This window comes from Halichoeres trimaculatus, unplaced genomic scaffold (assembly GCF_033239565.1).
Source record: "Halichoeres trimaculatus isolate MK-OKI-2021-1 unplaced genomic scaffold, fHalTri1.1 fHalTri1_scaffold_21, whole genome shotgun sequence".
Lineage (NCBI taxonomy): Eukaryota > Metazoa > Chordata > Actinopteri > Labriformes > Labridae > Halichoeres > Halichoeres trimaculatus.
In genome coordinates, this window is record NW_027437199.1 from 7,759,753 (window position 1) to 7,784,822 (window position 25,070).

General features: G+C 40.0%; 1 protein-coding gene across 1 annotated transcript; it reads right to left on the bottom strand.

Annotated features, from left to right (window-relative positions):
* Nucleotides 1-607: 607 nt before the first annotated feature.
* Nucleotides 608-22,810, bottom strand: dusp16 (dual specificity phosphatase 16). The gene is made up of 7 exons (XM_074698706.1): nucleotides 22,608-22,810; nucleotides 11,921-12,701; nucleotides 7,990-8,128; nucleotides 4,528-4,691; nucleotides 4,285-4,444; nucleotides 4,070-4,193; nucleotides 608-2,740 (listed from the first exon to the last, which is right to left on the bottom strand). The coding sequence occupies exons 2-7, from the start codon at nucleotides 12,197-12,199 to the stop codon at nucleotides 1,621-1,623; spliced, it is 1,986 nt and encodes a 661-aa protein (XP_074554807.1). The 5' UTR covers nucleotides 12,200-12,701; nucleotides 22,608-22,810; the 3' UTR covers nucleotides 608-1,620.
* Nucleotides 22,811-25,070: the final 2,260 nt, after the last annotated feature.

The window sequence follows — 25,070 nt, forward strand, 5'->3', positions numbered from 1 at the left end:
GAGAATGCTAACAAATTAGCGGGCTAATGTTTGAACCCCAGTGTCACATTTAGCTTAAAGTTGATTTATCTCTCTGATAAGAATCCAATGGCAATGAAGCGTTACAGAATGTGAAATCAGAAGGGCCTTTTTTGGCGTAGAAGTGAATAAATAACCTTTGAATAAAGGTGTTAGCTTGTTTACTGTTTTAGCTAGATAATTATCAGGAGTATTGTTTAGTGAGTGGGTAGTAGTGCAAAATAACACTTTTCCAGTAGAATGTTGAAATTTTGTGTGAAGAGTTGTTTTTACAGAATATGCCCACTAGAGGGAGCTGATGCATCAGTTTTTTTTAAACAGGAGCCCATTAAAGGATCATTCCACCCAAACTGTTCAGGTTTAACCTAACACCTCCACTCTGATAAAAGAAAAAAAAAATTAAAAAATATTTTCAACGTCAGAAAATAAATTAAGCAGCTCTTTCACGATACTTAAATGTGACAAGTTCTCATTGCTGCAAAGGATTGTGGGTAGAATGGCTAGTTGGGCTGGATTTACACTGCAACAACCAGAAGTTAAGAGAGATTTGAAAATATTTACGACAGAAGAACCAATAAAAAGGGTTAATTTTGTTTTTGAGTGTATTATTTTTTCAGCAGCATCACAAAAAAAAAACAAAGCAGAGAAACATTCTTCCTCTTAATTTTCTGCTTCATAACTTTTAATCAGATCCTTTCACACCACAGTGCAACATGAACATGTCCGTGAGTCTGTATTATTGAGTCAAGTCCGCATCTGAGTCCCAGCCTCACATCACACCCTCCTCTTCATCACTCAGCCCCTGACAGGTGAGTCTGTTTCAGGTCCAAAATTAAAACATCATCAGGGATTTCACCTGCCAGCGAGACTTTTCAATAATCTAAAAAAAAAAAAAAACAACAACAACAAAAAAAGGCGAGTTTGGATCTGTGAGGTACTGAAGAGAGCAGAACTGTCTCAATCATGGTCGTCATCATCCTCATCATCATCATATTTATCATTATCATCATCATCATCATCATCATGGAATCTGAAGAGCAGCGTCCTCCTCAAATACAAACATTCACAGGCTCAGAGTTGATCAGATTTTTTTTTTAAGCAACACACGTCATCTTTTTCGTCTTCACACTCCTCTGTTCGATAGATTCACTTTGCTTCACCAGAGCAGGTCAGGTGACTCCTTCGCAAGTCCACAGGTGAGCTGACAGGACGGGAACTGTTTGGTTTGTTTTCTGGATTAAAAGAGAGTCAGATTCTATGATGCATTTTAAAATCACAGAAGAAGTGAGTTTCTTCAAAGAGCGTTTAAATGAGTTTGTTTTGAAAATTGCCTACCTAATCCCAGTATTTAAGATAAAAAACAAGCAAAAATCAACACCCTCTTCACCTCTGATCTGAGGTGAATTTTAAAGTCAGATTTCGTTTCCCGTAAAGTGACAGTTCGACCTGAGCATCAGCTCACCTCCGAGCTGTGACTGTCCTTCTGTCTGTGTGAAATGACGCCGTGTTGCATGTTTCTCTCCTGAACTTTGAAGCTCTTTCAGTCCTCTTCATCCTGACCGAGCATCAGATTTCAGAGTCTCACCCGTCCCTAAATCCGTCTCAGGACACCTGGATGACCTCCATGCTGCCAGAGAAGCTGGACTGACTCCCCACCTGTCTCATCTCCTCTCTGGACCGACTGTCCGTCAGTCCGTCTCCGAACTCCATCTGACAGCTGCGTCTCTTCAGCTGCTTCTCGAAGCTGCTCTCCTCGTGCCAGCTCCTCCTAGAGTCCCCGCGGTCCCCCGTCCTCTGACGCCCACGCCGCCGTACCGCCTCCAGCCCTGCACCACAGCTGTACGCCGCCAAGCCGCCCCCGCTCAGGATAGCTGAGGTGGAGTAGAAGCGGGCGGAGTCAGATGAGAGGTACCAGCCGCCGCTCAGAGAGGAGGTGGAGACAGTGACGGGGCCCAGGAGGATGTCGGAGTGCCAGCCCTTCAGGGTGCCACCAGGCCCCGGTCTGGCGAGGTGCTGCTGGCTGCGGGAGAGGCCGAACAGGAAGCTGGTGGTGGTCTCCTCCACGCTGCCGCTGCGGTGGAGCTGCTGTGAACAACTCGGAGCAGCAGGGGGAGGTTTGGTGAAACAGGAAGAGGCTGGGGGTGTTGGTGGCGGTGGTGCAACTCGCTGCGGGCCATCCGCCTCCTCCTTATCTGGACTCTGCTCTGGAGTGGACTGCTCCGACACCTCCTCGACTGGGGAGAATTGACACGGCTTACTGGTCGTCTCCTTAAAGGTGGAGGGTTTGTAGAACTCGCCATTGTCTCCAGATCCACCATGAGGGACAAACACACGGTGTGGAGCGGTGCCGCCTTGCTCGCTGTATGACTTGATGTCCAGAGAGAAGGAACGCTTCAGACGGGCGTTCTCATCAGAACCGTCTGGAAGTGTCAGAGTGCTCAGAGCCTGGGCCAGGAGACGCTCCTCTGGGGCGTCTGCCAGGACACAGGGCAGCATGAGGGGCTCAAGCAGGGACAAACCTGGACCTGGACCCACTTCCTGAGAGGATGCAGAGTCAGATCCCTCAGGAGGACCAGGGACATCCTCTCTGTTCTCCAGGTGATGGAGGCTCTTGAGTTTAGCATCAGTACCATGAGGAGTCTTGATCTTCTTCTCGAAGTCGAGCAGCTGACCCAGGAAGTTAAAGTTTGGAGAGATGGTCGGCCTCTTCTCCTTCACAAACCTGACAGACACACACACGGACACAGAAACACAGTGTGTGTGGTTGAGTCATTAGAGGGAATCACCAACATGTGTGTAATGAGCAGTGACACAGAGGATTCTTTAATTAGAGGGTTAATGAGGATCTGGACTCATTAGAAGTGACTCTGTGCACTGTTAAACTATGTGAGAGGAATGTGCTTCATCGACAGCAAACAGGAATATGAAGCTAACAAAGTCTCTGATTCAGTTCAGCTGCTTCCATGTTTCATAACATCTACTGTGACAGTATGGAAGCTCACTGCTGCCGGGTCAATTAAAAAAAAAAAAAAAAAACAGACAGAGGGAAATTTAGGAAGTTGAGAATATGACAAAAAAAAAAGTAAAATTAGGGAAAAAGAAGTCACAACTATAAGATTAAAAGTCGTAATTTTGAGAAAATCCCAGTTCTTGTCTCTTGTAATTGTGTTTTTTCCTTTATTTTATAATAAAGTCCTTATCTTATTTCAACATTTCATCTAGTATTAAAAACTTTTATTTCATTATTAAAAAATGTTATCTACTAATTAAGACTTTTATCTCATTATAACCACTGACCCTTAAAATAACTGCTTCATCTCATAAAAATGACTTTAACTCATAAAGCTTTAATTTTGCAACTACAACAGTTTATAAAAAAAACTTTTGTTTCATAAAAAACATTCATTGTCATAATGAATTTTGTTTTGAAATGACATCTTTTATCTCCAAATGACTACTTCTCATAATTTGGACTTTTTGTCTTATACTTAGATTTGACCTCATAATTATGATTTTTTTTTTCCAAAACGCATTATCCTGACTTTACTCTCATAATAACAACTTGATTCGTACATATAGGTTCAATCTCAAAGAAAAATTTGTTTTCCAAAAATGTATTTTATCCTGTGATCATGACCTTTATTTCATAATTATCACTTTATCTCAAAATTAGTTTTTGTTTCGTAATTGCAATAACATTGTATCTGGCTTGTGTTTTGTATTTATATTTTATTTATTTATTTATTTATTTATTTATTTTTTAATCTTGAAACAACTTTTTGATTCGTAACTATGTTGAAATGACTTATTTTCTCATAATTTTAACTTTTATCCCATATTTTTTTATTTTTTTTTGTTAACATATTAAAAAAAAATCCATCATGATAAGATTTGTTGAACGTGGCTGAAAAGGGTTTTAGAGATTTTCATTATTTCTGATAATCTGACTTTGTTCTGCTGTCATTGTGTTGTTTTGTTAAACCCTTTCCTTTATCATCCCTCTACATGAAGGCAAAGTAGAAATCTCCTGTTTTGTGGCTGTGCTCCTCACCTGTACGCCTCGTCCAGGTTCATATCCATCCTCTTCATGATGTAGGCGATGGCGATGGTGGCAGAGCGGGAGATCCCTGCCAGACAGTGGACCAGGACTCGAGCGTTGGATGCTTTAGCTTTTTCTGAAAGACATAAAAACAGACTTGATGTTAATCTGATCATTTTGGGAGACTGTAACAAAAACAGCAACAGGTGAGAGAAAAGTTTGTGTACCGATGAACTCCACAGATCGATCCAGCCAGGGCAGGATCTTCTCACAGAATGAGTCGTTGACGGGGACTCGCAGGAAGTGTGACTCGGGGATGAAGTCAGGTTTGGGGCAGGTGTTGCTGGCGTTGAGGACGTAGGCGATGTCATTCTGCTGCATCAGGTCCTGAGACAGAAACAGCGCAGGTCAGACTTGAACCACCACGACTCTGACCACTCACTCTGATTTAAAAAACGTCTCATCGTCACCTTGTTGAGGACGTCTCTCTGACAGCCCAGGTACAGGTGAGGCAGGATGCGAGTGGGGCCCACGTTGGTGACGGGCAGGCAGGGCTGAGACATACAGGAGGTGACCAGAGTGGACTTCCCCTCGCAGAGACCGGGGAAGAGGTGAGAGAACTCAGAGAAACCACCTGAGAGGAGGAGGAAATTCACATTTATGTCTATCATTAGCTTTCCAAACCTGCTCAGGTGAAAATGAAATCAGGTCACGCCGTCTGCTCTCTAGTCCTGTGACTTTAAAGTTTATCAGTAATCAATATGCGTCACAAAGATTTATAACCCAGGGAGGATTAAATCTCAGCTGTGTTCCTCTTATCTTTATCTCCATGGTGACGGGTAAACAATAAAACGTTATTGCTCTTTTTGTAGAGTGATCAGTTTATTGCTCATGTTTGATTTGTCGACACAGAATCAGGCCTGATGACGCTCCAAAGCGTGACATCGGAGGGTTAACAAAGTTCAAATTTTGCTTTTAATGACATCAGTCACGAACAACTTCATTTGGTTTCACTTAAGCTTCAAAAATGCAAAATTTACTCTAAACCATGATTTTTTTAGTGTGTTTCTGATATGTTTTAGAGTTTTACTCAAGTTCACAGTGGGATGTTTGTGCTCCCTTTTAGCTTTGTCTTAAGTTTATTGATGCTGATCTGCCATTGTAGGTAGTAACAGAAGCATCATGGGTAAAGATGGCACCAACATCTTTAGGTGTGTGTTTTCAGTCTGTGTGTGTGTGAATGCATGCCAACCGTCACAGTCCCAACGTTTAAGCCGCAGACTTGCATGTGAAAGCAGCTCATTGTACAGTTACACTGGCTCATCCTCTGCTCTTGTTGCCTAGCAACTGTCTCCCTGAATTGATGCTCGGCAGCTTTAGCAGAAACCTGATGGAGTCATTTTTATACCCAATGATATCCAACAGAGTTCTTCTTGTTCTGACATGATGGCTTTTTATTTTCATGACACATAATCCCAACATGTTCTGCTCAAATATGTGAGTTTTTATTGTTATAATTTAAACATTTTATGTATTTTGAGGTTTTATTTCATCCTGGAGAAGACAGGTTTTGCAATATTTCCCTTATCTTGGACGCTGACCTGTGACGTGGACTCTAGTCTCGAAACATGATCTGACTTCCTGTCTGTGGCTCTCAGCTCATTGGTTTCTCCTGCAACCTCTGAAAACCCCTGACAAAAACATGCGTTTCCATTTTGACATGTGCTCTCTGTAGTTTATGATCAAACCAGGAAACGGTGAATTCTGAGGGGACTACTTTTATCTGTGGATGTGTTTACCTCTGTCTGATCTTAAAGTTTCATGATTGAAACACTTGAGCTACTGAGGATCCTTTCCCCATCCATAAACTTCCCTTTAAGTCTTCCTCTCCTAACCCTCCTCCTCCTCATCATCACTCACTGAAACAGGTTCCTCTTTTCCTCCATGCGGATTCAAACCGCTCTTTCTCTTGTTGTGTAACACCGAAACCTTTGACCGAGTGATTTTAGGAAGACCATAAGTCTTTGTGTTTTTTATGTGTGAGGGTGGAGCCGCCATGGAGGATGACATCACCGTTACATAACCAAACACTCGGCAGAGAGAAGGTCTGCAGACGAGCCGCCTGTCATCAGACTCATAAACCGATTTATCACGAGTGAGTCAAACCCGGAGAGAAAATAGAGTCTTACAGTGAAACACAGAAACAAGAGTTTATCCTCACTGTGGCATCGTGTTGACTCCACGGACACAGGCGAGTCTTTGCAGGGCTCTGACCCGAACGTGATCTTTAAACTATGACACTGTGGTGTTTTGATATCTGCTGGTCTCTGAAAGACTTGTCTTTGTTTCAAGAATCTCTTGACTTCAACTCATTGCTTTTTCAAGTGTTTCATAAGTGACTCGTCGCATTCTCCAACGTCTTTGGACTGTAGCTTGTCTCTGTCTTACAGGTGTTTTAATTCGGGTTTGTCTCGATCTCACAGGTGTCAGACTCAAACAAGTCATTGTCTAGGCAGTAACACCAAAGGTCTCAGTCACTCTGACTTGTCAGCTGGGACGAGTCTCAGTCTAAAGACTTGACTTTGTCTCAATCTTCTTCATGTATGGAATTTGCATTTTTATGTAGATGCTTGGATTGGGGCCAGTTTTTGTCTGTTCAATGTGACTTGACCCTCAAACCAGGGTTTGGACTTGGACTTGTCTCTAGGGATGGGTATCCAATTAGGTACTTTTATAGGTACTGCCCGAATTTTGTCAAAAGTACCAGGTACCGATTCATGAATAATCAAAATGTACCATGTTTAGGTACCTGAATGCATCCTTGTGACTGTGAGGGAGTGGAAGAGTAGATAATTTTCCATGCTGGACATGAACACATTATTGCAAGTTAATATATTAATAAATATGTTAAATTGAAAAAAAAAAACAGACAGATCTTAAGCCCCGTTTCCACCAAGCGGTTCAGTTCGCTTCGTCTCGGAACAGCACACGTTTTACGGTGTTTCCACTGACTAATCCTGGGACAGATCCTCAAATAACCGAGACGAGCCGTCCTGCTTTTGGGCACCCTTCCGTAGGGGTGCCAGACTAAACCAATCCAATCTCGAAAAGTGGAGCGACAACACTGCAGACCGTTGACTGGTCGAAAGAATTGTCACTAACTGTGCGACAGCGGCTGCGTTTTGTTGGATTTATTAGTGGGGTACACTGTGTCACCATGCTATGGCGTCACACTATTTTGTTACTGGTGCGGCTGTTGGCATACAGCTTACACCCCACCTACCACGAGGAGGCACAGCTGGCTGTAGAAACGCAAACAGGACCAAGCTTAACTGTGCCAACCCGTACCAAACCATACTGATCTGAACCAGACTGCTTGGTGGAAACCTGGGTTTTAGTCTCAGTCTCACAAAGCTCTGACCTCACAGGCTTGCAGACTTGGACTAGTCTCAGTCTACAGCATCTGTTGACTGGTCTCAGTCTCTGGGGGTCTCTCATGAGTCCCTTGACTGGGACTCTGCCTCACAGGTGCGTGCCTTGACTGGTTTTGTCTTAAAGCTTCACGTTTTGCTCTCATGTGACTCAGTTTGTTGACTCAGACTCTGTTGAGCTCAGCTCACACAAGGAGCACCGCACCGCAGGACGACAGTGCCCCACACGGCGCTGCCAAATCTGTTCCCGTTAAAGTCGGTTTTCCACTCTTAAGTCATGAGATCTGGGAGTCAGACTAGTCTTGCTGTAGCAGATTTTTGTCTGTCTGAGATTAGTTTTGCTTTTATTGCGGTTTTGGCTCGTGTTGATCTGGTGTTCTCTTAAAAGACTCGTTTCTACCTCAAGCATTTTGAGTGGAACTGGTCTTAATATCATTCATCATCTGACTCCAAGGATCTCCAGCTTTCGTGTGTTAGTAGTGAGTCTTGAACGAGACTGACCTGAGAGCAGGTGCACCGAGGGGAAACTCCTCTCCAGTTTGAGCAGCAGGACGCTGAGGAACGACTCGGTGCTGAGAGCAGACGGGTCTGAAGAACTCTGATCGTAAACGACGACTTCCTGATCGCCCACAAACTCCAACTACAAACATAGAAACACAAAAATACACATCCTTCATGAACATAACAAGACACATTTATACAGTTTATTACAACCTTTCAACTTCTGTGTTGTGTTTTTCTCGTCTTAAATTTGGCGTAACCCTCTCTGACTCTCTGGTCGGATGTGTTATCAGTGTCAGGTCTGTGTGAGTCCTCAGCCTCCTCTCAGCTGCACACAGAACAACCCTCTGAGGTCTGGCTCCAGTTCAGCTCCGACTCTCTGGAGGAAACTCTGCTTTCTCTCCTCCGCCGCTCACTGAATTAATTACAGCTCATAATCGCACGGAAAATGTTGCCTCAGTAATAAAGCGAGCGGCCGCGCTTCCTTAAAGACGTTATTCCAGTTTAACGCGATGCCACAAAAAGGGAGGGGCGGCCTCCGAAGCTCGCAAACTCTCTTTGTTAAATAAAAATACACACGGCTCTGAGGTCAGACGCCCACGGTCAGATTGCTGAGAGAGGAATCAGGTTTGAGGAGGAAAATGGAGCAGAGATGTTTAACCTGGAAAATCATTTTAGAAGTTTTTACTTTCACTTGTTATACCTCTTCTTTCCTCCCTAAACATGTTCTTAATCTTTTAGCAGCGTTGCATAAGTGGTTGCACCCGTTTTTCTCTGAGTCATCACTAGATGAAACCAGAACAAACACACTCACACGGCTTAGATCAGTGCAGCTGATTGATATCAAACACTTCGGTTTGAAAAAGTAGCTTGAAAGCACGTTAGAGAACATCTTCTCACATCAGCTTGTGCTTCTGAAACATCATTTCTAAGGATTCATTTGATACTGAGCAGATTAAAGTGATTCCATTTTATCTCTAAGGTTTTACAGGAAAAAAGGGGTAAAAGTTTAACTCCTGTTGCTAGAAGCTCTGATCAAGAGGAAGAAAAAGCGACCAGTTTGCAGGCTTTTTTGTTTGGTTGTTGTTTCAAAAAAAGGGGACAGTGCTACTTTTATAGTTGGATTTTTGTTTTCAGTTCCTTGATTTTTTCAGCTGAGCAGGGTAAATATCATCGGTATTGGATGATACTGAGCCCGTGGCAAGTACTGGAGCTGATGTTTATCTTTTGTTAAGCTGATTTATTTATCAGCTGATTTTAGCCGTGTGTCTCTTCTGGCTCGATCCAGAGATTTCCCGAGCAATCGCTTATGCAACACCGCTGAAAGATAAAGAACATGTTTGGAGAAGAAAATCTGATCATCAGGTGAAATAACTGACAGCAAATTATAAGTCAGATACTGACGCTTGTTGTTTTGGATACTGAACTGCTGATTCAAAGAGAAGAGGTTTTTATCAGAAAAAAGACGTCACCTGATTGAAAATCTGTGGTTTATTTTCCTACGTGCTCGAACGTATCACACAAACTCTCCGAGACATGTTCAAGAGATATTTTAAGATACTGGCAGCTATTTATACGAATCAAGTCTCAGAGCTTTAAACTAAACAGATGCAGAGTGTAGGATTATTTTTGGCCCAACATAATTCAACGTACATCAGCCCCCTCACTCTTCCCATACCGTCTCTTCTCTCTCAGGCTGTCATTTTGAATAAAATCACATGGCCCCAAAAATTAAACAGACACAAAGAATTACAAAGAGTTAAAACAGAAAACAGCAGAGTCAGCAAGTTTTTTCTTGTTTCAGGCTCCAGTATTGACCCTGTTTTTCATCTCCAGTTAAGATGTTTGTGGGAAAATGCTGAATCTTGATATTTGAGCAGCAAGACAGGGATGAAGACAAACCCAAAGGCAGCGCAGTAGAGACTGTGAGGGATTCTGGGAGAATCTAAGGGGAGCCAGGTGACAAAAATAATAAGTTTTTTTTTCTTTCAAGAGTCTTATCACTTTTTGACTTTACCTCCAAACATATTCTACAATCTGGAAAAACATACACCAGAACGGCAGCTGTCAATCATCGTTAAACGTGACGTAAAGTCTCATTTTTAACCTCTTATAACTAATGAAAACTTTTCAGAAAAAAGAGAACTTGAATACAAGGCAGCCAAATGATATCTTCAAATCACCACAACCATCAGACGTGAGAAACATTTCTACCAGGTGTATTTATTCTTCAAAGTTTGACCACAGCCCATCTGGAATGACTGGGGAGCCGGATTTTTTTTACCTATACTGCAGCCAGCCACCAGGGGGAGCAGTTTTTGTGGAGACATCACTTTGAACTGAGCAAGATGACGTCCATTTTTTTTTATACTGTCTATTGTATCAAGCTAACACTATGGCTTTTTGTTCCCTTTTAACCAGAAGGCAAATTCTGACTAAATGAAAGGACTCTGTACCAAGGTTCAAGACCAGAGGACCAGGGAGGTCATGTGTCTTGCACTGTTAAAGGTTGGACCAGGATTTTTTTTAAACTTGATAACCAATCATGTCTTATGTTGAAAACTCTGTGACCCCATTTTTTACATTTCCCTCAATTAATTTTGTATTTCTATAAGGGATGCACTGAAATGAAAATTACCGAATACCGAATATCAAATGGGAAAGCAAAGTTTAACGGGGCTCAATGTGCTTTCCAAGCCTCCAAAAGCCAATGTCCTTCACAACACTAAATGGTTGATCATCCAAAGTAATGATCTCCATGACTTTCTCGCCCTAAGCGAACTTTTTCGTCCTCAAAGATGTCGTCCACGACACATGCTGTGACAAGACGCTTTCCTTTTAGCTGATGCAGCTGTCCCTCTCTCGTACCCAGCATGCTGTTGAGGGTATTTGGCTTTTAAATGGCAAATTTAAGCAGTGGCATTCAAAGCCTTTGCAGAGGAACTCCCTCTAGATACTTTTGTTGAATACTCTTTGCAAACTGCAGTTCTTCTTACGCTTTCCAACACTTTAAAATATGTCCAAACTGTTGATATTTTTCCAAAGGTGAGAGGTCGCCATGTCACTGCACGATGTTGTGTCACACACTACTATTCAGCCTTGTTCTCAACTCATTTCACCGAAGGCCGAATGTGGCTTTTTGCAATATTGGGCTACCGAATATTTGGTGCATCCTTTATTTCTATTTTTGTGTGTATTTATTTATTTTACAGTGACTGAAATGGATATTTTTGATGGACTGTCTGGCTGAATGTTTGTTGTAGACCCAGCATCCAGGGATTGGGGGGATAGGACACAGGTGTCTTTTTGTCTCTACCTGCCCGAGGTAGTTTAAAAGATGGTGGTTTCCTGTTTTATTTAGGAGATTTTAAACTAATCTAAGTTTTCAGCCGCAGATCAACAGTGCATGTCAACTTGATGTATTTTTCAGGTTTGATTCAACAACTTTTAACAATGTTCTTTGCTAAAAAAATAAGTAGCAGCTAGCTTTAAGTGTACACACTAAGGAAAATATAAACCTGGTTTAGCAAGCGCTCAAAATCAGCACATCATGGTTATTTAGTTTGAAGAAAACAGGCTGAGAAAACTACACCATGATGCTGATCCTGAATTCAGGACTTGTCAGATTTTTCTACATGATGATAAAAAAATAACTTAAAATTTAGAGTTTTTATGGAGTTTGGTTCATCTATTTTAAATGTGATAAAGAGACACTTGTTTGCTTCTACAGGAAAGTTTGTTTAAAGCGGTTTAGTCTCATTTGTCAACACGCACAGTTAAGTAGTTATCATCTCCTGTTTACATTTCCTTTAACATTTCCCTGCAGAACTGTAAACAGGAGATGATAACTACTTCACAGTGAAATGTTAAACCCTGAGGATCCTCATGCAGGATCTGAACGTCCTCTCCTCTGAGTGTGCGCTGTGTTTACCTTCTTCTTGGCCGAGTGCTGCAGCAGCTCAGCGATCTGGACTTTGTCCTGCTGCAGCCTCCTCTTCATCAGTTTGGAGCAGTTCACATTCACCGCCTCCAGGATGTGCGAGGCGTTGTAGTCCACGAAGGGCCGGCTGTCAATCAGCACCACGCGGTCCAGACCCCCCTCCAGCAGGGCGACCAGAGCCTCTGCCCCGATCGGCCGAACGGCCCCAGGCCTCGGAGCCCCCGACCCAGACCTGGACCATGATCCTGGTCCTGCAGGATGCTCCGACATGACAGACTACTCCCCCTCCTGCTCCCTTCCCTTCCCTTCCCTCCCCACCCCCCCACCCCCCTCCCTCCCTGCTCGTAGTTCTCCTCCCCCTCCTTCTCGTCCTGATGGGCGTCCCGGGCCGGCGGTCCAGTGCAGTGACGCAGCCTGGCGAGGAACCTCAGAGGATGAAGAGCTCCATTGTGTCGGTCGGGTATGATGTCATCCTGATGGCGCTCAGCAGCTCAAAAAGCCCGGGACGAGAGACAGAGAGAGGGACCTCACTCTGCACTAAAAGGAAAAAAGATGGCAGACCCCCTCTAACTACCTCTGCTGTGTGTCAGACTGTGTGTGTGTGTCTCTGCTTCTTAAAGTGTGTGTGCGTGGAGTTTTTGGAGGGGGGTGGGGGTCGGTCTCATTCACTCCACGGCAGGCGTGAAACAAAAAGCATCTTTTCTCCTGGACTGAGAACTGATGACATCACTCTGCACCTTCATCCTGGTCTTCATCCTGCAGAGGTCTCACACTGTGGGATAGAAACACAAAAACAACATGAGCTGCGTTACATTTCACACAGCCATCACATTAAAAATGAGCCCTAAAAAGCATGTTTTATATCTGCTGTCAGGTCAGAAAAGTTTCCACTATGAGATCTCTTCCACTTCAAATACTTTCCAACTTCTTCTGCTCATAAATGTCCCCAAAGAAATCATTACCCTTTAAAGGCTTTCAAGGTCTTGTCACAATTTATGACTGTCATATCAAAAATGGGGATTGTTTTAAAGGAAAAACTGAACGCAAGACTAAAAAGACAAATCCAAAATCTGCAACACTGAAAATATAGACACAGATACAGCTTACGCCAATTTAGCATGTGTTTCGATGTATGACGAAACAACCCTATTACAACCATAGACTGTATAAAGTGGACAGCATAGCTCCGCCATTTATCATTGCACGGTTTTGAAGCCAAAATTCCCGTCACAGGCGCCGCCATTGAAGCAGTTGTGCAGCCAGAGTCTGCGCAGTAGAGACTGTGAGGGACTCTGGGAGAATCTCAGTGAAGCCGGTTGACATAAATAATATTATTATTTTTTCTTTCGAGAGTCTAATCGGTTCTTGACTGTCCCTCCCAACATATTTTACAATCCCCGAAAATAAATACACGAGAACGGCAGCTGTCAATCATCGTTAAACATTACGTAAAGCCTCATTTTTAAGCTAGTATTAATTTTTTCAAGTTTGACCACAGCCCATCTGGAATGACTGGGGAGCCGGATTTTTTGACCTACACTGCAGCCAGCCACCAGGGGGAGCAGTTTCTGTGGAGACCTCACTTTGAGTCGAGCAAGCGGACGTCCATTTTTTTTACAGTCTATGGTTACAACGCAGTAGGCTGAACAACTACGAAGTAACAATCTAGGAAAGCCACTCCACAAGTTAGGTAACGTCAAAGTGACAATGTGGTGACATCATTGCAAAAATTCGGTAAAACTGAAGTAACAATCCAGTGAAGTCACAACAAAAAAAATTGATAACAACGGTTATCGGTGCACCCCTAAAAAAGTCACTATTTAAAATTGTTGAACACAAAACTCTAATACTACAACACAACAATTTTTTTTTCTGCCCCTAATATAGGGAAATGGCTTGACTTGACTTACAGGCTGTAGCTGTCTGCAGAAAAGCTTAAGGCCTGTCTCTTGCCCGATCCAAACTCAACTTAATTTGGGTTAAATCCAGCTTTTCCGAAACATCTTCTGTTGACAACCAGCTTTAAAAGAACATATCAGAAACAAACTGGTGACATCACAAAGATGATGTCCATATATTATACAGTCTATGGCAACAAACTGTTCTCGATTTTTGGTTTACATTTTTAAAAACAGACCAAGTGAAAAGTTGAATGATGATGATGATGTCTACAGCCTATCTGGAGCCATTTATTCCCAAAAAATGAACATCACATGTGAGTCAGATAGTAGGATTTATTAAGGTTATCTGACATCTTAACGTTTCTTTAACCCAGCTTATAAAGAAAGACTAAAGTGAAGGTTAAAGACCTGTCTCTTGCCTCAACCAAACTCAAATCATTAATCATTAATCTGGGTTAAATCCAGCTTTTCCGAAACATCTTCTGTTGACTGGCTTCAAAAGAACATATCAGAAACAAACTGGTGACATCACAGAGATGATGTCCCTATATTATACAGTCTATGGCAACGACTTGTTCCAAACAGCCCAGGAACAACCAAATTCAACACTTGAAAGAGCGCAGAACATCCTGGTTAAAACACAGTAACACCTCAAGAACATTATGGTATCATCGCCGTAACATGACAGCAACAGTTGAGATACTGTAGAGTAAAAGTCCAGGAAAAGTTGGGTAACATCACTGAAGCAATTCAGTACAGTGAGTAGCTCAACTTTCTGTCATAACATCTTCTGTTGTAAATTTTGAACATTTTTCAGGTTTTTTCAGTGTGTGGAAGTCTCTGTAGTTCCAGATGACATCAGATTATGTCATTTCCTCTTACTGAAAGTGCTCTTGGGGGTTTCACATCACAGCTTCAGTAATAATGATGAGCCCTCAGCGCAGGAGCAGGAAAATACATATATTTGGACTGCATACCAATCATGACAGGATATCTTGTTCTGAAGTCTCATCAGCTTTACGACCAAATTCCATCCCTTTATTGGAGGTTTTCTGATTGATATGTGACAGCTCCAGATCACAGCTTTAAATTAAAGTGAACATCATCTAATAATAACCCTGAACATGCCTCCTGATTGAAGTTAACTTCCTGTTAAATGTTCCTGACTCAGAGCTCAGCAGCAGGAAATTCCCTCGTGTTGTAAAACCTGCAGTTACAGAAAGAAAACCCCCAGACGTGTTCCTCATCTCGCTCCGCTGGCAGCCCACACACATCCAATTTTAAAACTTTCAGAGGTCCAAACGTAATAAAAGGGTTTATTTCTGCGAAATTCGCTCTGTAAACTTGACTCCTTAATCTCAGCTTGACTCAGCGATGAATGAATAAATGAATGAAACCGTCCAAACCCAGAGAGACAAAGCTTTACTGGATCCAGGACACGGTTTGCGGAAAATTCACCTTTGGAAATCCCATTTCTGAGGCTTCAGGTTGAGTCAGTGCAGAGTGAGAGATTTTCTAGAGGTTTCTGCGCCCCCTAAAGTTAAACATTTGATTAAAATGCCCTTAAACCCAACATATACCAGAGCTATATTTTACTGTTCCTTCATTCCTTGGCTGAATATTTATTCCATAGGATTGTTACACCTTGTTGTAATTTTCAATTTCTTATTCTGATATCTTGACTCTGAAGGCATTACCTGAACTCTAAAAATGTTTATCTTTTCATGCTTCTTCCTCCTCCTTCATGAATTGCCTGTTGATTGACTTTCCTGTTGATGAACTTTCCTGCTGCTTCCAGCTACTTGAGGCCGACCAGTGTCCAGTTCAACTTCCTGTTTGCTCAGATCAGTGACAGGATTTCATGATGATTGGTCAGGGACCATCGTTAATTCTGTCATGTCCGTTCAGTTTAGTCACGCCAGAAAAATGTAAGGCTATGTGATCGTCTAATCTGACACAGTGGCTGAAAAATGAGTTATCTGACTTCGGTAAAGACTACAGAGGCAGGAAATCACTTGAAATGGGTGGAAAGGACGCCGAAAAAAGTATTAATTCAGGATTTGTCAGGTCTGTCTGCAGAGAGAGGGAAGAGATAACTTCAGTTGCTTGTTTCTTGAATGGAGTTTGGTTGGACACTTTCATTTGACAAAATAACCGCAACATGATGCAGATTTGTGAAAAGTGTGAATTCAGGATTTGTCAGGTTTTTCAGCAGGATGAGACAAGAATTAACTTGAAATCTTTTCTTATTTAAATGAAGTTTGTTTGAAAATATACTGATGCCAAAATAACCACATCACAAAGGTTTAAATAAAGGTTCAAATTCAGGATTTGTCAGGTCTGATGGCAGGTTGAGACAAGGGAATACCTTAAAGCTCAATCTGGATATGAGGGTTACATCAAACTCTTTCTAATGCCACAATTACAACATCAGAATAAAGGTTTTTAAAAAGTCTGACCTCAGGATTTGTCAGGTCTATCGACAGATAACTTTACTGATTGTTTTTTAAATGGAGTTTGGTTTGACAACATGCAGAATAGACTTATCCGATTTTTGAGATATAGTGGCCCTCAAACTTTCTTTCTTTCAACCTGTGATAATATCTGAATGAGGCAAACTGAAGTGATTATATGACTCTGCATTTGGTCGAAACCATGCAGCGTCCTCAAGCTATGAGAAATTCCATAAAATTATCAGGATGCACCGATATAAAATTTTGGCTGATACAGCTATCCCACATTAATATTGCTGTAATTCAGGGGTGGCCAACCAGTCAGGGACCAAGAGCCACAAAAATGACCGTGGTACTACAGAGAGCCACGTTACACACGGGGTCTCACAAACACACTTCCTCTCACACATAAACGAAATGACATAAAATGAAAATCAATACATTTCCAATTTTCAAAACGAGATTTACTGAGTTTGTTAGTGTGTTTAAATTTTGAACTAGAGAAGAGAAACTGAAACTTAAGTATCAACCTGTACACCCAAACATTGCTCAATACTGAACCCAACATTGGCATCAGTATATCAATATTTTAGATTGATCAGCACATCGCTGCTCATAGATTTATATATATTTCTATGAATGGATCGAAGAGCCACACACTGAAAGGCAAAGAGCGACATGTGGCTTGTGAGCAGGTTGGCCACCCCTGCTTTAATTGCTGACAACCGATATTTACTGATATCAATATTGGTAAAAAAAAAAATCTGAGATGAAGTGTCGAGGTAGTTCAGAGAGAAAAAGCGGCATGATCGTGAGAAAAGACGACCATGGAGAGGGTCGCAGGACAAAGTGCCCCAAAATGAACGCTATCAAAAAGGTACGTCATAGAAAACAACATTATTTGGGTCTTGAAAGATCCTTCAAGATGCTCTAAAAATGGCCGGCAGCTAATGAGTAAATATCAGCCCACTTTTGTGATATTGATACCGATATATCGTGCATCCCTACTTATGAAATATAAAACAGAGGAAGCAGAAAATAAAAAAATAAGTGATAACCAGTTTTGGAAGTGTTACAAGCTTATTAGAGATGTTTGGATTTAAAAAATTGTATCGTTGAGACTTCTGCTCTTCACGCCACAAAGAAGTATTATAAATCTGAAATACAGCTGATTAAGATATGAAAAACTTTTGCTTTTGAGTATTTTTGATCATAAAGTAATGATTTAAAGCTCTTTCTGCTTTTATAAACTCTCAGTGGTTTCTGGCTTGGTGCGAACAGGATTCAGAGATGAAGGAGCACTCAGTAAACTTGATCTCAGATGTATTTTAAATCATGTTGAACTTCTGAAGCTTCTCCAGCTGGAGCCTCAGGCCGTGTCTCCAACTTCTGTTCAGCTTTACACTATAAAGCAGAATAAATGAGATTCAATTATGTTTCTTCAAGTCGGGACATTCCTCTGCAGACATCTGATCTCAGACAAATTACTGACTGCAGGATCCTGCAACAGATGGCATCAGAGTCACGTAACTTCAGCCTGATCACGCCTCGTCGCTGCAGATATGCTATAAAGATGATTCTCAGGGGTCACGGAGGGAGATCAGCTTTTTCTGTCCGTCTTTATGAGTTAACAGAAAAAATCATGATAAATGAAGTGGAACTAAATGACCTTTGGTCATGTTCTGCTTCTCTCTGAACTTCCCTAAAAAATTCAATAGAGAGTATTTTATATCAGGCGTTTATCAGGCAGACATCTTTACTAAAGGGAAGAAGTGATGATGAATGTTTGTTTTCTGGAAGCTCAGAGGCAGCAGATACTTCAAATGATAACATTCTGGTTTAAACGTTTCACAAATTAAGAAATCAAGTTATCCAAAGCTTCCAGTGTACAACAACAACTGCTGTTTTTAAGTGAAGTCAAGAAGTTCAGAAATAAAATTACCATACAATTTAATGGACTTTAAATTTTCATGAATGCTTCTTCAGATTAATATAACATCATCCTAATTTCTATTTCCGTACAGTTTATATAATGTCTGTACAAACAGCTGACACTTGTGAACAAAGACCGACTCTGTTCTTCGGAGGAAAAGTCGGAATTAAACAAAAATAAAGTTACTGTGGTTTCTGAAAGGTCAAAAATAACCACATCTTCCCTCTGACTTCCCCTGCAGCTCAGAAAGTGACTCAGCACATAAAACATTTTAATTTAGAGTCAGAGTGATTGGAAAATAAAGTATGAATGCGATTAAAATCAAAGCGGGAAGTTTGGAGTCAAAGATTAATGGTTGAGCTGGCAGTGGCCAATCAGAGGACTTTGACCCCTCGATGACATCACTGAGGTTAAACTCACCTGAGACAAGAACAACACTGACGTAATGGAATTATTTTATACAACAGATCTGATTCATTTTACAACACAATAAAAAAAAGGGTTTAAGGAAGTAAGAAATGATGCGGAACACTTCAAAACATTGTTTAACCTACACCACTGAAATAACATGATCGCATGATTATTATGTCCTCACAGATCACGGCTTGTTCAAACTTTTTCCAACTAGACGAAACTTATAAAATCATTTCCTGGGGCCAGAGGTTTTTTAGAAACAAGCTTTTATTTTGTAATCGCCTAAAACCTCAAAATATCCAGTTTGTTGGTCTGTAAAAATAGAAAAATTGTGTCATCTTCCCTCTGGAGAAGTTGGACCCAACAACTGATTAAGTTTTCTTTTGAAATGTTATAAAAGTTGATCACTTCTTAGTTCCAGCTAGGTCAAGCTTTCTAAATATAATCAAAATATGCTTTTTGTTTCATCTTATTACCGTCTCTTTAACCAAAGTCTTAATTTATCATACTTTATCTTTCTGATTTTTTATATTCGCTACCCATCCACAGGTGGATGTCCAGGAAAAGAACCTTATTTATTCGTACTGGTATAACCAGAGAATGATAAGACAATAAACTGAAAGTGTTTCTTCACCAATTTGGGTATTTTTTATGTGATCCTTCACATTTAATTACAATAAAACAACAAAAAAATGAAAGTATTAAAAAAGGAAACATAACTTTAAGTTATCTGTCAAATTGATTGAGTGATGCTAACATAAAGTTGGATTTGAAAGTATTGTGTTAGGTTTGATTTTCTCCTGGTTGTTCATCCAGCAGCATATAACATGCCAAAAAGAATCAGAGACTCAGGTCAGCTATTTGTAAAATTTCCATCCTGTATCGTGAATTATTTTGGCCAATCAATTGAAAGCCAAAAAGAGATTTCTTTATAGGCCTAGAGTTCACTGAACTTCTTATGTATATATTTTTTACTTTAAATCTTCATCTTAATATTTGTTAAGATAGCATCTTAGAAAATTTGAGTGCCAGAAATTATGACCAGCTCCTCAAGTTGTGAAAGATACGTGTGTTAAGATATTGTTTGAGAATCTTTGTAGACATAATATGCATTTCAACACAGTAACGGTCTCATGTTTGATGAGTAAGACGATTGCTTAATGCTGTCTTTTCCTACTAATACTTTCACTGTAACGTCCTCAAACTGCCTCTGCTGGTTAAGACCAGTTTCCTGTTATTGGGTTTAAAAAACCTGAAGATAATAACAAAATTAAGCACAATTTTTTGTTGTTAAAAAAAAATAGGTGGTTCTTGATTATCATCTTCCAGTCCTTAAAATCTGTCCTCTGCCCTCTTAAAGACTCCTCAACTTTTGGCAGCTAACAAATGTTTGAAACTAAAAATAATTTCTCAGGGTCGTCACAGCACCAGAGTTTTGAGCTTTGTCACAAAACTGGTAACAATTTAACAATACAGTGCACTAGATGTAACAAAAACTGAACTCCCGGGCACTCAGTGTCAACTCTTGTCAACTTTGATTCCCAGCCTGTTCACAGTGCAAATAAAACCAAAAAAGTTTTGAACCCTTGACGTACTGCTGATAAAAAGCAAAATTTATAAGATCTGAAAAGAATTAATGCATCACCAAAAGAAAGAGACTACTGACTGTCTTCATGCTGCAGATGAGATAAATAGAAAACAGCGGGCTGAACAAATCGTCAGTATTTACCAATCTATGAGTGACTGCTGTTAGCGGCGTCTTTATTGTGACAGAGGGTGGAGCAGAGACACACAGCTGCACCTCTGCGTAAAAAGGAGACAACATCTCAGAATAAGATGAAGTCAGAACGATAACTTATCCAAACTTTGTCTGACTACTAACTCAGTGAATCAGCCCTGGAGCTCCCTGCCAGACAAACTCCCATGTTTTCACCCAGAGCTCTGATGTCATCACACCTGGAGTCAGACTTTTTAGAAATATAGTTATATCATATAGTTATTTTATCACCCTTTCAGCTTATAATCATTAAATCAAAGAAAAAAAGAGATATTTTGGGGTTCACAGGGTTGTAGTTTAACAGATTTTGGCTGACTTCAATGTGACTAGATATTACACTCGTAAACAAACATGCCAAATGTATCAGTTTGTTTGTGCCTTTAAATTTCTGTATAGTCATTTAATGTAGGAAATCATTGTTGCCAAGTTTTCATACAAATTATCAATATTTTCAGGACTTCAGTATTTAACTGCCACTAAAAAAATTATAAAATACTCTCTTTTATGTGAGCGTGCTTTTAGGTTATCCAGCAAATCAAAATACCTAAACGTAAATATCATCTGCAGAGTCAGGTGATATTCACCACGACTTCAACAATCAGTCAAGGTGTGAGGATTCAACAGAAATATCTGTACCAAACTCCATTGAAAAAACAAGCATGTTTTTAAAAGTGGATTGTAACAGAAGCTTGTTACTGTTTTTTCAAGGCTCAGTACCTTAGCTTTGTATAACAACTGTCTAACTTTCATGGCTGTGTTGAAAGATAAAGTTAAGGTAATTCATACTTAACTGTCAAAAATATCTATTTATCAAATAACGTTTGGTGTTATCCAGGCCAATCTTCAAGAAACTGCTGTCAACTAATGAAGGTTATGTAAGCAGGATTTAGCTTCATAGGTGTTCAAAAGGAATTTCAGATGTTAACTTTTTGTTCTTGTTTCTTGAAAATAAATATTGTTAAAGGGGATCAGAAATGAAGGGTTATTTCATTAAAGTGTCGACTAAACAGCTGCTGAAACTTGGATTCTTTCTAAGAAAGTTTGGTGTTATTCAAGCCCTGATGCATGTAAGGGGAGGTGCAAGCTTTGACTTAATGTCAGCTGGCAAAATATTACGTAACAAGGACTTTAATGACTCAATTTGGGAGTTCAGTTGACTTTTTCATATTTTTGTTTCTCCTTGAAAGGTTTACGATAAATGTTATTCATCTAAAGAAAAAAAAAAGGATTATGTCAAATACTTAGTTCAACTGATATGTATCCATAGGTCTGTTACTTTTTGGGTTCATGTTAATTGTTGAACGTTAAAACAATGTGTCGACTTAGAGACTTTCTTAAAATCATGCAAAATAAATCTATCTTCACAAATGAGCGTTCATGTTAAGGAAGTTTGGCATAAGTACAAAAATATTTGAGTTTACATCAACTAAGACACAAAAAGTGTCATTTTGAGACTATCTTTCCTGATGCTGTTTTAAAAAACATTGATGACAGTTATCACTTTACTTGACGTATTTTTTTCTCTCTTTTTTTTTTTTTTTTTTTTTTTGTAACAGTATTTTTTAGTTTATAATGCCTTATGTTAAAAAATGTCTACTTCCTAAAGGGGGTTTGGTGTTATTCAAGTGGACAGTTAGGGAACTGTCAGCTAAAACAAACTTATGTAATCAGTATGTTTAAAGTTAAATGAGTGTATACAGTATAATTTACTGATATTACAGCTTCTAATTGAGTTTACAGACATAAACTTATTAAAAACGGTCAAATCATATGCCAAAGTAGTCTATAAAACTTACTTTTAACGAGAACATCAGCTTCAAAAATCCTGCATTTTATACAGGAGGTTTGGTGTTAGTGAAGTCGAGAATAATCTTAATGAAAATATGAGTTTTAAGTTAAGTGTCAGCCCATTAACAGTTATGTAAACGGTGTAAATACGGTGTATAAAGAGAGTTTGGGCGACATTTTCAGATGAAGCTCGCTCTTCTCTGACATTTTGTTGGTCTGTTCCGCTGCTACAGCGGAGTGACCACCGGGCCATTTCTCCCCGAAACACCCCAAAACAGCGACATTTTCCTGCTCCATGTTCCTGACGGTGTTCACTCCGACACACATGGACTAAACTTTAACTTTAGGCCCCGTCAACGGAACTTTACCAGATGCTGATTTAGACTTTATGCGGACGTTCTGGTTAACTCACCGTATGAAAACTCGACGTCAGAGGTCCAGACAGTGGTTCGGGTTCCAGACGGAGTCAGACCCGGTTAGTCGGGGAAGTTAGGGGTTAGAAGACAGAAAGTCGGAGGGGTAAAGTTAGAGCTAAAGGCAGCGGAGGTTTGACTCTCCTGCTGCTGGTGCTGCCATAAGAGATGAGGTCACTGCGATAAAAATAAAAGGATGTCGTCATCGAAGCTCCAGTCAAATGAACTCAACAGGCTTCTTAAAGGCGCAGTGCACCCAGAGTGAGCCGACACAATTTAACTTAAAGGCCCTGTGAGGAGTTCCTCAGTGAATTGAAATGGTCTTACTGATATATACTTTTCAGTTCAAATTCCACAATATAAAATGACATTATCAGCAGCACAATGATTTTTTTTATTCTTTTCTCAGTATTTGTAGACTATTTTACAGTTATACAATTATACAGTATTAGAAACAAAATCATATCTATACAAGGCTTTAATGTTTATTTTTGCTCTAAGGCTAGGCTTTTTGGAATAGGTGCATAATATGACATCTGGTGCTTTTAAAGCCAGCCTCAAGTGGACACTTGAGGAACTGCAGTTTCATGCACTTTTGCATCAGCTTTATAATTCAAGACAGACGTTGTTGCTTTATAATAATAATAATAATAATAATAATAATAATAATAATAATAATAATAATAAATAATGAAATTTATTTATATAGCACTTTTAAAAACGTTTGTTTACAAAGTGCTTTGACAGCAATGGCACGGACAACAAAAAAGAAGGTTAAATAAAATCAAAGAAAAATTAAAGACAAACACAAATGGCAGAATGAAATAAAGAGTCATCATAATACAAAATAATACAACGAACTTAAACACAAACATTACACAAACACACACATAACACAAAGAACTTTAACCCCAGAAGAGGGCAAAACAGACCTCTAGCCATAGACACAGAGGAGGCCCCGACCTCACAGGGCTGGAGACACGACACACCAGGGTACAGCAAACCACAAGTGCAACTGTACCCTGATGGTGTTAGGTGTCTAGTGACTCCAGCCCCATAAAACAAAGGGCCCCCTCCATAAATCATAAGAACCCGGACAATATTTATTTGCTTTATATGAAGTAAACAGTTCTTTGTCTTTAAATTTTAAGCCAATTTGTCTGTAGGCTAATATAAACTGCAATTTGTCACATGTCCAGCAGGAGGCCACTTCACTAGTTGGCGAGTTCTGGTTGTATAGATGTCTATGAGAAAGTATTCATACTTTTCAGTTGATTTATTCCTTCTCTGTATATTTTTTTTCTAATGTTAAGGTCTGAATTTGTAGATTAAAGTGTTCTCCCTTTCTGATTTTTCAGTCATAGACCCATATAGAGTCAGGTTAATGGAGGCCCCAGATGGTTAAGTATGAGCACATTTTTTTGTTCTGTCCTCCTAGTGTGGGTAAATTGATATTTAATTGTTTGCATGTATCCGTCTCACTTTTCTGTATCTGTGTATTTGTTTGATTCACATTTGTTAATTTCTCTTGTACAGTTCAGTGTGTTGGTGAGCCAGCCGAGTCTCCTGCAGGTTTAATTATGCAGCGTTTAATGTCCCTCAGTATTCTTCAGTTTCAGGACTGTGGGCAGACTGAGGACAAAGGACGTGATGGGAGCAGAAGAACTCTGAAAGGTTTCTCATTCTGGGGCGATTAGCACGCATGGCTAACTGTCACTGATGAATGAGGTGGAAACGATCAAAGCTGCTGCAGAGCTGGAGGATGCCAACATGTTAACACAAACTACAGACTAATTACATTTGCTGACAATACAATAGAGAGAACAAAGTGTGTTATGAAACTGAATGTCAGTATGACTTCTGTAAGTTATTACCTTCTTTTATTGATCCTTTTTTACACACAGCACAGAAAATTTTATTGTTTGCATTCACTCATGAACAAATTTTGGGAAATTTCACTTTCTCTTTGTATTGGACTTAATTTTTCTTGACACAGTTTATTTAGACTCTCCTCATCCTATTTTTTATATCATGACTGCCCCTGGAAGGAATGGTCTAGTCTGTACAAATTGAAAGACAGACATGAAAATATTTTGCATAAAAGGAACAGAAAGGTTGAGGGAAGAAGTCTGTAAAAGCAGAAGTTATTGTATTTCTGTCAGGTGGGTTAAATGTCTGTGTGACTAGAACCATAAATGAGCTGAGTCATTGACACTAAACAGTGAAAATATTTAACGATCACTTTTAAAGGGAAGTCAGACGTGAATAAACCTTTTGTAAAGAAAGTCCCGGATGAGACAAACCTACTGCAACCATCAGGACAATATCTAATATAATAAATGTATAGGTAGTGGGGTTTTTTTGTCTTATCAAAAATTATTACAAGAAGTTTGTTTGGTATTTTTTACATTTTTTTTCTTTACCCAATGATATCGCCTTAAAATGAGATTGTTTTCAAGAAC